A 12,890-nucleotide genomic window follows, 5' to 3' on the forward strand; every position below is an offset into this window, starting at 1 on the left:
TTATTTTGTTACAGCTGGGTGCACTTTGTGGTTTTTGCAGCATCAACACTTTTAGTAACCTTATATGGTCTCTCCTGGGTCACACAAAGGCCAGGAAACTCATATAAGTACTTTGATTTAAAAATAAGTACTTTGATATAAAAACATACTATAATATTGAAAAATATACTATACTCGCTGAGTTGGATGATGACATCGCCGCTACATCGGAGAGCGTTCAGGCGTCTGACGCAGAAGACTCCACTGGGCTGCCACCTTCGGGTCAGACCGCCCAGTTTGAGGCTGATGCGCAGATGGCCGACATGCTTTCCTGGGCTGCCGTGAGCGTCGGGTTGGACTGGAAACCTCCATCCTCCCCACAGCCTTACGATTGGTACCTCGGGTCAAGGCTTCCTTATTTTATTTTGCCGCACCCCATTAGGGCTGCAGTACCCACACAGTCAATAGAAAAGAGATTTCCTCACTCCCTGGGTCATCTAGCCGGTGCATGCCATTTTCACGGCGCCCCGGCACCAAAATCCTATTTCCCGCAGCTAACTCGCCTCTGGATCTGAGATTGCCCATCCACAGCAGGCCGGCGCTGAAGAGTTTTGAAGACGTCTCTACAGGACCTCCCCTTCAGTCTCTAACCCGCCCCCTGCTGGATGCGCATAGCAAAGTAAGTAGTTTTGAGTCTTTTCTCAGCACCTAAGCCTCGGGATGCGCTATTGCCTCTCAACACATTATTACCTGCTCCCCCAGCTGCGAAGCCCCACCCGGTACGTCAAAAATTATCGTCCTTCTAGTGCATGGCTTTATATTTATTTAATTGTTAAAAGTCAGTCCTATGAATCATACAGAATTAAATTGGAAGACAGAAAAATATTTCTGCATATTTGGGAACTGAAGTGTGTTAGTATTATTTATGCCATAAGGCACTTCAAATCATTGTGGTATCAAGAGCCTGTTTCACACAATCAGTTATCATGTATGTAGTTAAATAACCATATTAATAATATGTTCATCCAAATAACATAGAATCATAAGAGCGACATATACAGAAAACATTTATTGAATGACTATGATGGATTTAGTGTATCAGTACACATAATTTATACATTTCCATTGGCTGGGGAGACAAGTTCCATGATCTTGGCATTGAGTTTTTGATTGGTCCAGTCTTTTGTGATGTCATCCAAATGGCTGTCAAAATCCACTAAGAGTGCCTGATCGCCAGAGCTGAACAGCTGATTTGCTATTGAACGAGTTTCTTCCCATTGCTGAAGCATTATTCTAATGGATACAGACAGGGCATGAATAACTGAATATACAGCATTATAATTAAGTGTTGTCACACAGAAGCATATTAATTAAGATTTGCTTACGTGTGTTTGTCTTTGAGGGCCCAGCGTGCATCTTTACGATCATATATCACGATTGGCGGCACGCGGCAGTCAGGAAACATCTTTTCTCCGTCAACCTGAAGTACAACCATTTGCTTTTGTTCTAAATCAATTTTTTTGGGCAAATGAGATATTTTACACATCTAATGAACTTCAAAATTACCATAAGTAACACAGCATTGTTGCACTGCTCGAAGATCTTGTCTGCTATTTTTAGCGCACATGGTGTGGGGCTAAAAGGAAGTATGAAACATGTTAATGAATACGGTTTCATTGACCTGAATATCAGACGGTCACGAAGGTTTACCTGCTGTCTGATACACAAGCATTAGCTTGATAATATCCCACAATCCTTTGCTGAGTTTGTGAACACCAAGCATCCACCTACATCAGAAAAAGTGTGCACATATTTTAATCAAAGTAGCAATGAAAATAACATGCTCAAACTACTGAAATGTTCATGCAAAGGCCGTTAAGAGCCGTAGAACCAATCTAACACAAATGTTGTCATGCGACATGTAAAAACATTTAATGAAAGAATATATTTTTCTTCACTTCAACATTTAGCGGTGAAGAAGGCATAACCTATGTTCAAAAAAATATACAACTATACTACTCTAAACGTTTCTGCAGTATACACCAATGAGCCAAAACATTATGACCAATCACAGGTGGAGTGAATAATAAAAATCATCTCTTTACAAGGCCACATGTCAAGGTCTGGGTGGATTTAAAGTCAACATGTTAAATGCAGGAGAAATGGGAAGGAGTGAAGACCTGAGTGACTTTGACAATGTAGATATTAAAAATTTGTATTGCTTCATATTGTTATTAACACATTAAAATAAACAGTATATACTGCACAGTATGCAGTAAGTCAAAAGGAAAGCACTGCATTAGACATAAATGGAAAAAAGGCATATTACCTGTGTGAGAGCGAGCTGTGTGATTGGTGCGAGAGACAGGTGCGAGTGTAGCAGTGGCACACAGTCAGTAATACACACAGCTCCTCCTGCAGCACTGGAGGACAACAGCAGCCCATTCACACTGCAGCGCGGAAACTGACTAGCATGCAGGAATATTTTGACATAAGCCAGACATGACAACTCGACCTCACCCATCTGATAAAAGCAACAGAGAAATATACACCAAAAGTCAGACAAAAATAAAGACGCGAAACAGGTTGGTGCCAAACAGTCATAAAGTAAATGGTATTAGCATTCGTCTGGCATAAATGTAGTTAATACATTTTCAGAACTGGTTGGGTGCAGATACAGTTGATGAGCGCCTCATGACCTAACTTTTGAGCAACTGATGTTAATAAACTTTTTAGTGGATGAGGTCATTGATTATAGCTTGGTAACCATCAAGAACAATCTACACACTGTATTTTTAGGGTTCACAAATGACTGAAGAAGCAATTTAATTTACATTGTGAGTGGCAAACTAGATAAAAAAGGGCTGCACGATTTGGCCAAAAGTCATCTTGTGATTATTTTGAAAAATATAGCAATTGGGATTTCAACTGTGTTTATGATAGACAATACACAATTAAAAAGGTAATTTTTGCACATTTTCAACTACCAAAAGGTATGTGGTCCATCACATTGTATCTAGTTAGTGAAGAAGAATAACTAGAGATTAATTTTATAGTTTAAGCTTTGAATTGGCAGAAATGATTATAATTTATATATTAACATCCAATGGCTGTTAGAAACCACGCACACTTTGCAGTGACAAGAATAGAGGACTTTCTGATTTATTCAATGATGATAATATATATATATATATACTATATTAAAAGCGCTTTTGAATGCAAATATGCGGTGTGTGACTACAAATGCCGGGTATGGCTCCAGATGACAAGATGTTTTTAAATGTTCTTTATTATTATTATCGTCTCTAAAGTGGTTGTTGGGGGAGGGGTAATTTACACAGCGGTTCGTTAACACCCTCGGTCAAAATCGAGTTGTTTGGAGTCGGCTAGCGAGAAACCGGCTTAACTAAACGTAGATAATCTACATTCACCAGTAGCGCCAACGTGTTCAATACTGAAAACCATCTAACAATATGTAATAATACAAACGCAGCGCTTATAAGCGCTTTATTCATCTTGTAAATACCACAGAGGAAGATACTTACCCTTGTATTGTTTCCCTTGTTCAGTAGTAAAATACGTAATGCTAATACTTATTAATTTGATGATATCATGAAGATAAACAATCAATAATTTCCACAGGATGAATTAACTGTTTGAAATTAGCAGAGGCTGAGTAATGTTGCGGGTCCTTCTCTACTTGTGACGTCATTATTTTCTGGTACATTTAGCGCATTACTGCCACCAGCAGGCCATTAACGGAACATGCCCATATTAATCAATAATCGATGCTAGTTTTCAACCTAATAATGACTTAATTAATTTGCAAAGAGATTAGTATGACTAATGGCATCAGCACTTGCTTATTTAGTACTAAAATTATACATACTTGTGTGTCACCTGTGTGTACTCAGAAAAGTATTGTGGTGCCATGGTACAGTGATGGTTTCAAATGGTATTACCATTGTACTGAATGATTGCCATATTCATACACCATGGTATTTACATAGTACTCCAGGAATTGAAAGGTATTTCCATAGTATGATATCGAAAATACCATGTAACTTCTAAGTATGTAACGGCTCTTTTGTCTTTGTCCCAGACAGGTATGAGTACAGGGGGAGCCATTGCACCTTTGCCCTTCCAGGCTGAGGTGCCCCTCTGGAAAAAGTAATTTTAAAAGACACTTTTTATCCAAAGCTATTTATATATGATGAATAGTACAACACTGTCTTTTGTATTGTTGGTTTATGTAAACCTGCGCTAGATGGCCATCAGCTGTTGTTGCTGTTTTGCAGGGCAGCAGATCAGAAGCATCAGGGGACCCTTGAACTTTTCCTCGTGCTATCGGAATTGTCCTAAATATGAGCCTCCCACTCGGATGTTGCACATGATCGACCCCTCAAATCCTACTTATGACTGGGAAACTGGGCGATAATTTTGATACCCGAGTTTCTGAGTTGGAAGGATATATGTAAACTTTCAACATGGTGAAGTAGAGGATGGTTTTTGTTGAAAATAACCAGTTTTTGTTAATTTTTCTAAATACAGCTGATTGTTAGCAATTGCCGTTACGGTCATGTGCATTTATGTATATCAGCAACAATTTGATGCATGTTTTACATTTTCACACCATGAAAATAGCTTATATTTGACTAAAATTCCATTATTGATGGCAAGCTAAATGATTCATATTTATTATGGTATGACTGGTGTGTCAAAATAAAAGTAAAAAGTATGTATGAATGAAACTGGCATCGTTCATGTTTCGTTCAACAAAGCTGTTAGGAATTAAACTTGGATCTTGTTGTAGTTTAGCATACAAAACATCTACCATCAAGAATTCCTCGGTCCCTTTATGTGCATGCCCAGGTAAGTGCAGTCGGGAGTCTGCGTATCTGGAGACTTCATGAAGGGAGAAGAAAGAACAACACCACACGGTTGTTTCTATTCAATCTACTCAAAGTTTATTACGGCAAGCATAATATTTATACCTTTCATATAACAAAGAACAACCAACAGACAATAGTATAGTGATAGAAAGACTTGCGAGACAGCCAAGGACAATAAATGTTGACTGGAATAGCATGGGAACGGTAATCCTATGAGGTCAAGCAGTCCTAGATATGTGTTATGTCCGACTGAGATATTTAGCTCAAGGAAAAGAGTATGTGCTGGTTGGAGTGCAAAACATTCTGAGAAGAGGATAAGACAAGAGAAACTAACCGCATCTATGAAGGTCATGGACTCTTCGTGCGTGTGGTGTGATTCTGTGGTTAGCACACATACATTCAGAGTTAGATGTCAAACTAAAGACAGCATGTACAATTAAAATTTCTCACAAAAGCACCTGAACATGGCATACTACTTGTAATTACCACGTCAGTAGCGGGAAGTAGGATAATTCTGATAACACATGTAGGCAGCATTAATTAGGGGCTCAGGCACAAAGTCCTGAAACCCAATTCTAATTGTTAGGAATTTGATTATTATTATTATAATTATTCTGCCACAAAACTGATCGTGCACTTCCATAATTGAAACTGCAGAGTACTGGCAGTCAGGGCAGGACTGGTAATCTGGCATACCGGGCATTTTCCCGGTGGGCTGATGCACTTGAGGCTGATCAGGGGAGGACTGGCCATTGGGAGTACCAAGCGGGCTGGTGGGTCGGCCGCAAAAAGGGCCGAATGTGCAGCGATAAGCTAAAATGAGCCGCCACGTTATGCGGAACGGACCACAAAACGGCGCCGTGATATGCAGAATACAACAGCGAACACCACCATGTCTGTGCTTGGCCCTGCAATAGATTACATTAAGACTTGAAGGGGGATTCCAACCAGAGTCCACCCAATTTTCGATTCGAAATCTAGAGCTTTATCCAGTGCATCACACAATTGACAAGTATAAATGGTGCCAAACAGATATTTTAATTTGAGAGTACAAAAAAATTGCTGAGAACATATTGTTACAGCTTTTCCTGTATTACTCCAGAGCACCCATTTCTCCCCCTTTGACCCTGGTTGTCACTTTCCTATTGGCTGATTCTTTGTTCCTTTGTCTTATGAAGAATATAAATAACATGCTTGCTGTAATAAACATTGAGTAGATTGAATACAGACCGATTGTGTGTGTCATTCTTTCTACCTCCTTCGCAAAGTCTAGAGACTCAGACTCACGACTGCACCTCACTGAACATAGACAGACGGGACCGGGGAATTGGAGATCGCGACTAGATCCAAAATATTCCTAACACAATCCAAGTGACAAAACAATTGCTGAGAAATAAATGTAAATGTGATTTTTTTTTTTTATAGCTAATTGGTTTTGAATTGAAGCAGGATTTATGCAGTGTAGTTTGTTTGAGAAAAACAGAGTTTAAAAAGCAAAAATAATGTTTATAGGCCCAATTCAGAAGACCAGATTTTCAATGGGTTCCTGAAGGGAGATAAAACAACGGATTTAAAAGAAACATTATGTGTACATGACTGATTGGTCAAGAGGTGTGTGTAAGATTATATTTAAATGCATGCTATGATGACAATAATCTAATTGTTTGAGGAATAGGATTCCAGATTATCGTAAATTATGAGAAAAAAAGACTGTTTAACATACTTATTCTTAAAACTTGGTACAGGATTTGGTAGTGATTGATCCTGTAATATGTGATGGTCTTGCATGAGTATACATTTCTAATATTATTAGTGAACCTCAAAAAACATTTAAAAATAATTATGTAGGCAATTAAGTAAAAATTTCAGGTGGAAGTAATCAATTTCAAATTTGATTATATAACTTAAATTGCAAACAAATTTCCAAATTTTATGAATTTGAGTTTTGTAAACCCAAACCTTGGTGGATGTAAAAAATTAAGAGCAAAAACTATTTTATGAGCTTTAGTATAAATGTGGATAATATGATATAGTCTGTTGTAATGGAGCTCTTTGCAAATATTCCAAATTTGGGGTCTCTAGGACAAACTCTATATTGCCAGTTTAAAAATGCACTTTCTTTTGAGCATGCATATCTATTGAACTTTTTGTCCTACAAACAAAATTATTTGTGTCTAATTACTTTCCTCATGAAGATTGTAATGGATCCCTTACATTAAAATGCTGCTTATAACAGTTCTACTCTTGGATTTTTATGTTAACTGTTTAAACTTTTCCCATTCTTCAAAATTTGTCCAATTTGCTCAAACAATGCCACAAAATAATCTTCTACCCAAAGTGCGCTGAAATTATAATACATTTTAATTTATTTAAAGTAACAGCAGCGCAAAGATATCCAGACTGTGTGAAACAGGAAATGAGGCTGTATCTCTGCAATACTTGGTTCTACTACAACGAAACTTATAATGCTTTATCAGCACCATGATCTGGTGTTGCAAAGTTTGGAGACAGCTACCCACATGTCAAGAAATGTAAATGTTTGTGACTTTTGAACCGTATGTACAAAAATCACGAGGTTGGGGATTTTGATTTTTTTTATGTTTTTACAACATCTCATATTGTCATATATGCCACATTATCCCCATTCAAGTAGATAGGGGCTGTACTATTATGCCACTTGTAACCATAGGAAATAGCTGCCCAGGCATGTTCCCAAGATGGCTGCTGAGTGGCCTGACTTGCCTTGAAAAAGACTTTGGTATATAAGGCCAAACTCCATAATGCATCCACTAGTTCATAAAGTCAGCTTTGCTGTTGAATATAACTGTTGCATATATTTTTATTTAATTTTATGATTATATATTTCATTTGATCTTTGATTTGTTTCCTGTAAAATAATTGTAACATTTTCTGTTTTTGTCATGGACTAAATATTGTAGGAAAGTACACCCTTTTCATAATAATTATAAAAATAAATATCTACTGCATATATCTTACTTTTAATCAGTAGCGCAAAAACAGGGTATGCATCATATGAAATGCATAGGGGTTGTTGTTAAGTGGTGTGTTGATATCTGCAAGAAGAATTTTTACAATAGTTTTTCTTGATTGCTAAGACATATTAAACAATTCACCATTTTCTCGAAACTATAAACCCAATCTCAAAACTACACCAGTTTGTAAAACCCACAAACTTCCAATTTAAAATAAAATATTCCACTCAAAAACACATTATCTTCTGTTAAAATTAAACATTAGCTTCAAATGACACACAAACCCAGCAAATACACAAACGATCCTACAGAAAATAGCACATTACTGGGATCAATTCAAACCAGTGCTACAAAAACCTAAATCAACCAGTGAGAATTTTGCAGGTCAATTTGTATATTTTTTGAGTTTATATTACATCAAACTGCAGGTAAAAACTGTAAGTTTATCTGAGTAGCCTACATTACTGTAAAGTGATGCTGGGGGGAAAAAAGCACTGTCAAAAAGAAACTGGTTTCCTTATCTGATGGGTATGAGACATGGTGACATTTTGTCCATGTGATATCTGATCACAAACACAAAAGAAATTGGAGTTGATCTTGTTACAACCAGGGATAAATTATTACTTGTTATTCTACTCATTTCAGGTATGCAAAAACTGACAAAAATAACCTCAAACAAATCAAAGAAAATACTAAACTCTGACAAAGTATTATGATAATGTTTAAATATATATCTAAATGCAGAACTTGTGACAAAATCTAGAAATCATCTTCTCTTCATCCAGGGATGGATAAGTAGCTCTCTGCAGCATCTAGTGTTTATACTTATAATTTAATCTGGTTTTTATATTTTGTAAATGAAAAGCACAGTTTGATTCTTGAGACTTTAAGCTTTCAAACAGTATATAATTTATAAGGATTGGTTCAGTATTTGAGAAAATATTCAATTCAAATATTCAAGCTCAAGTTCATATAGGTAAATCAATTAGAAGTAATAAATAAACTAAAAAATAAACTAAATAACCCCCCAAAAACAACCAAAATACTCAACTTTAGTGCTTTAACATTATTTCCTAACAATTAAAAGAATTACACGTTTATCGTTTCCAGTCACTTTTGACTGGGGACAACTGGAACGTGATTTAATGATGAACAGTGCTGAAGGGTTAATAGACAAAACAACAACAGAGTCATTCTACCAAACGGGTGCCATTTCCACTTTGCAATTAAATTTTTTTTAATTAAGAAACTTTTTTTTGAAGACTTACAACTTGAAAGATATGGTAATCCTCCAAAAAAAACATATTTTCACACCTCAGGCACAAAATCCTTATTAATATTATCCTTTTTATTCAGGCATGGGAGCCTTTCTTGTACCACCCCGTTACGGACAATATGTACGCCGTTAGAGTAGTAAAACAAGAAATAGATTTTTAAAATCGAATGTTTTCCTAATAGTAAAATGTCCCTTTTTTGGAAACCATAAATAGAAAGTCTGTAATTTCATATTTTTTTTTACTCTTAGATTTTTAATCTTGAAATATGAATTCGACATTTCAATAGCCTCATTGTTTGTACTGAAAAAAAATGAATTCACTTAAAAAATACAAATAAAGTTACATTTATCTGATTAGTCCACACAACAAGAAGATCATTCAACATTGGTGGTAACTGATGTGGCGGGGTGGTTCACTGTGACAGGGTGGTATGGACAAAGTGTTTCTCTACATGATCTGCTGGTTTTAACCTTTATAAAACTGGGGGATGGGAAACATTAAAATTGAAGATATAATGGAAAACTTTGGTCATGCTTCATACATCATAATGGTGAATGGGAGAGTCGCATCTACACATCCCTCTAAACTACAAAAAAAGCTGCTCAAAGAGGTTGGATGAACATTTATTGGAAAAAGATACAAAGATATTATTAGACAACATTGCTATTACATTCAGAAATGGGGATGAAAACTTTAGAACCAATGATATTTTGAACATTTTACAACTTTTGAACATTTTCTTCCTTGTAATAATGAAAGAACATTTTCTAGACTTATATACATCCCAATACTTTTTGCATTCAACTGTATAAAGGAAGTTGTACAGTAAATAAAAAAGATAAATGATGAGTGACCGAAAGAGATAGTGAGTGAGTGAGTGAGTGAGTGAGTGCATGAGTGAGCGCGCGAGCAGTGACTGAAAGAGATAGTGAGTGAGTGAAATATATAGTGAGTGAGTGAGTGAAAGAGATAGTGAGTGAGTGAGTGAAAGAGATAGTGAGTGAGTGAGTGCATGAGTGAGCGAGCGAGCAGTGACTGAAAGAGATAGTGAGTGAGTGAAATATATAGTGAGTGAGTGAAATATATAGTGAGTGAGTGAGCAGTGACTGAAAGAGATAGTGATTGAGTGAGTGCATGAGTGAAAGATATAGTGAGTGAGTGAAAGAGATAGTGAGTGAATGATATAGTGAGTGCATGAGTGAATGAGCGAAAGATATATTGAGTGAGCGAGCAGTGACTGAAAGAGATAGAGTGAGTGAGTGCATGAGTCAGTGAGTGAGTGAAAGATATAGTAAGTGATGAGTGAGTGAAAGAGATATATTATAAAATTCTACAATCCGGCATTGGGGGTAAAACGTACGACACTATCAAATCTATGTATTCAGACAACAGGTGTGCAGTTAAAATTGGCAATAAAAGAACAGAATTTTTCACTCAAGGGCGAGGAGTGAGACAGGGCTGCAGTTTTGAGTACAACTCTGTTCAACATTTACATTAATGAGTTAGCAGTGCTACTGGAACAATCTGCAACACCCGGTCTTACTCTAAATCATTCTGAAGTTAAATTTCTTTTCTATGCAGATGATCTGGTGCTGCTGTCAGCTACTGCACAAGGGCTACAGCAGCACCTGGACCTGCTGGAGAACTACTGTCAGAACTGGGCCCTGACAGTCAATCTGAAAAAAACTAAAATTATGATTTTCCAGAAAAAAGCCAGATTACAAGACACCAGATACACATTCACTCTGGGGAACACTGCAATAGAACACACCCGACACTACGACTACCTCGGTCTAAAAATTAGTGCTTCAGGGCGTTTTGGTCTGGCAGTGAATGCATTAAAAGAGAAAGCTAGAAGAGCATTCTATGCTATTAAGGGCAAATTTACCCAAGTTGACATTCCTGTAACAATCTGGTGTAAGATCTTTGATAGTATTATAATGCCTATTGCTCTGTACGGAAGTGAGGTTTGGGGTCCCCTCTGTATGGCAGATTACCCTAGATGGGACAAACACCCCATAGAATTCTGTAGAAGAATTTTCAGAGAAGAACACCTACTAATGCATGCCGGGCCGAACTAGGCAGATAACCCCTTATTATGCATATTGAAAAACGATCCCTCAAATTTTGGACACACCTAAATTCAAGTTATCCTATCACACTGCAACATAAAGCCCTTAAAACCCAAGAGCTGAAGCCTAAAACCAGTCCCCTTGTCAGCTGGCTCTGAAACTCACAAACCCACTAACAACTAACAAACACCAGTTTCAGACCAGCACTGCTGAACAAAACCAAATCAGAATAAACCAAATCTTAGCAAAAATTCATATTTGGACCATTGGGAAAATTAAAGATATAGTGAGTGATGAGTGAGTGACTGAAAGATATCAAACAGGGTTAAGTTAACAGAAAATAAATTGATTAGCCTATATTAGAATCATTGATTTCACACATATTCACATTCAAATGGGAAGCAGAACCACCCACCCCATCACATCCCATCACATCCCATCCCTTACCACCACGTCACAATAAAACATGTGACGGAGTGGTAAATTTCATCCCAAAATGGCTGCAGATCTCACATGTGGTCAAGTTCCTCACATAGCATAAATGCATTCAATCTGAAATATAATTTACTTTGCATTAATAGTGTAAAGAATTTAATAAAAAACAGTTTTCCCTATCTATTTTGCTTGATGGAGTGGTTGGTTTGAGATTGAGATTGACGGCCCCTGCCTAACATGAAAAAACAACAAATAAACAAAGTAAAAGAATGTCAGTACTTGCCTGCTTTTGTTCTTGGTGGCTCCAAGGCTCCAAGGCTCAAATGATGTAATTTCCACTTTGTGATGTCATTTCTTCTTCTTTCGGAGTTTTATGGCGTTTGGTAAACCAGATAAAAGGTGCATTTACCGCCACCAACTGGACAGGAGTGTGAAGCATTAACAGAGTGAAGCAAATGTGATGTCATTTAAAGCAACGGTACATCATTTATAGATAAAACAAGTTAGTGTGACAGGGTGGTAAGTCAAACTGAGGGACGCACACAAATCATGAAATATTTACAAAAAATACGGTTTATTTTGAATAAATATATCTTATATATACAGGAAGACACATAAAATCCTGAAAATAATAAATGTTTGAAAAAATATATAACTTATTTGGTGATATTTTAGATGCAAATGTCATGTTGGTCAATACCGACATGTGAAATTGGCTATGTACTAATGAAAAATTATTACAAATAGTATATTAATCTTTAAGAATAGTATTTTTTTTTATCATATATCATGTTAACAAGAACACTTGATTGAATAACTTTAAGCTTTGGAAACACATTTAGGAGATTTTTTTTGTGCCTTATGCATCTCATCAAACGTTGCGGACCCAAATGGCACCCGTTCATAGAATGACTCAACAACACCTACCGTCTGTCTGACTGCGATCAGTTCGAATAGCGCCCTCTAATGCCAACATTGATTTTGTGCATGGAAAATCAACAGGCGATCATTTCCACCACTGTCTTCGTTAAAAATAAACATATTTTCTGGTCTCCAGAGTAAAAATAAAATAAAAATCTAATATATTTTCAGAATTAAATGAAAACACAATGTCTGTGCTCGTGGACGCACACTAGTTACACGGATCTTTCAATTATGAATCAGAAAAGGTATATTTCTTTAAACTAACACATTAACTTGTAAGCCTTCGACTAGTCATCTACAAACGTAGAACGTTAATAT

At 36.7% G+C, this 12,890-nt stretch overlaps 1 protein-coding gene across 2 annotated transcripts; it reads right to left on the reverse strand.

Moving 5' to 3' along the window:
• Window positions 1–763: 763 nt before the first annotated feature.
• emc9 (ER membrane protein complex subunit 9) lies at window positions 764–12,066 on the reverse strand. 2 transcript variants are annotated; one of them, XM_052102853.1, is made up of 6 exons: window positions 11,932–12,066; window positions 2,309–2,503; window positions 1,690–1,766; window positions 1,546–1,615; window positions 1,365–1,459; window positions 764–1,272 (listed from the first exon to the last, which is right to left on the reverse strand). In XM_052102853.1, the coding sequence occupies exons 2-6, from the start codon at window positions 2,501–2,503 to the stop codon at window positions 1,092–1,094; spliced, it is 618 nt and encodes a 205-aa protein (XP_051958813.1). In that variant the 5' UTR covers window positions 11,932–12,066; the 3' UTR covers window positions 764–1,091. The 2 variants fall into 2 exon arrangements, with proteins under 2 accessions (XP_051958813.1, XP_051958812.1); XM_052102852.1 differs by lacking the exon at window positions 11,932–12,066 and adding an exon at window positions 3,525–3,684 and having other exon boundaries at window positions 765–1,272.
• Between the last annotated feature and the right edge of the window lie 824 nt (window positions 12,067–12,890).

The sequence above is a fragment of the Xyrauchen texanus genome, chromosome 33, assembly GCF_025860055.1.
Source record: "Xyrauchen texanus isolate HMW12.3.18 chromosome 33, RBS_HiC_50CHRs, whole genome shotgun sequence".
Classification (NCBI taxonomy): domain Eukaryota; kingdom Metazoa; phylum Chordata; class Actinopteri; order Cypriniformes; family Catostomidae; genus Xyrauchen; species Xyrauchen texanus.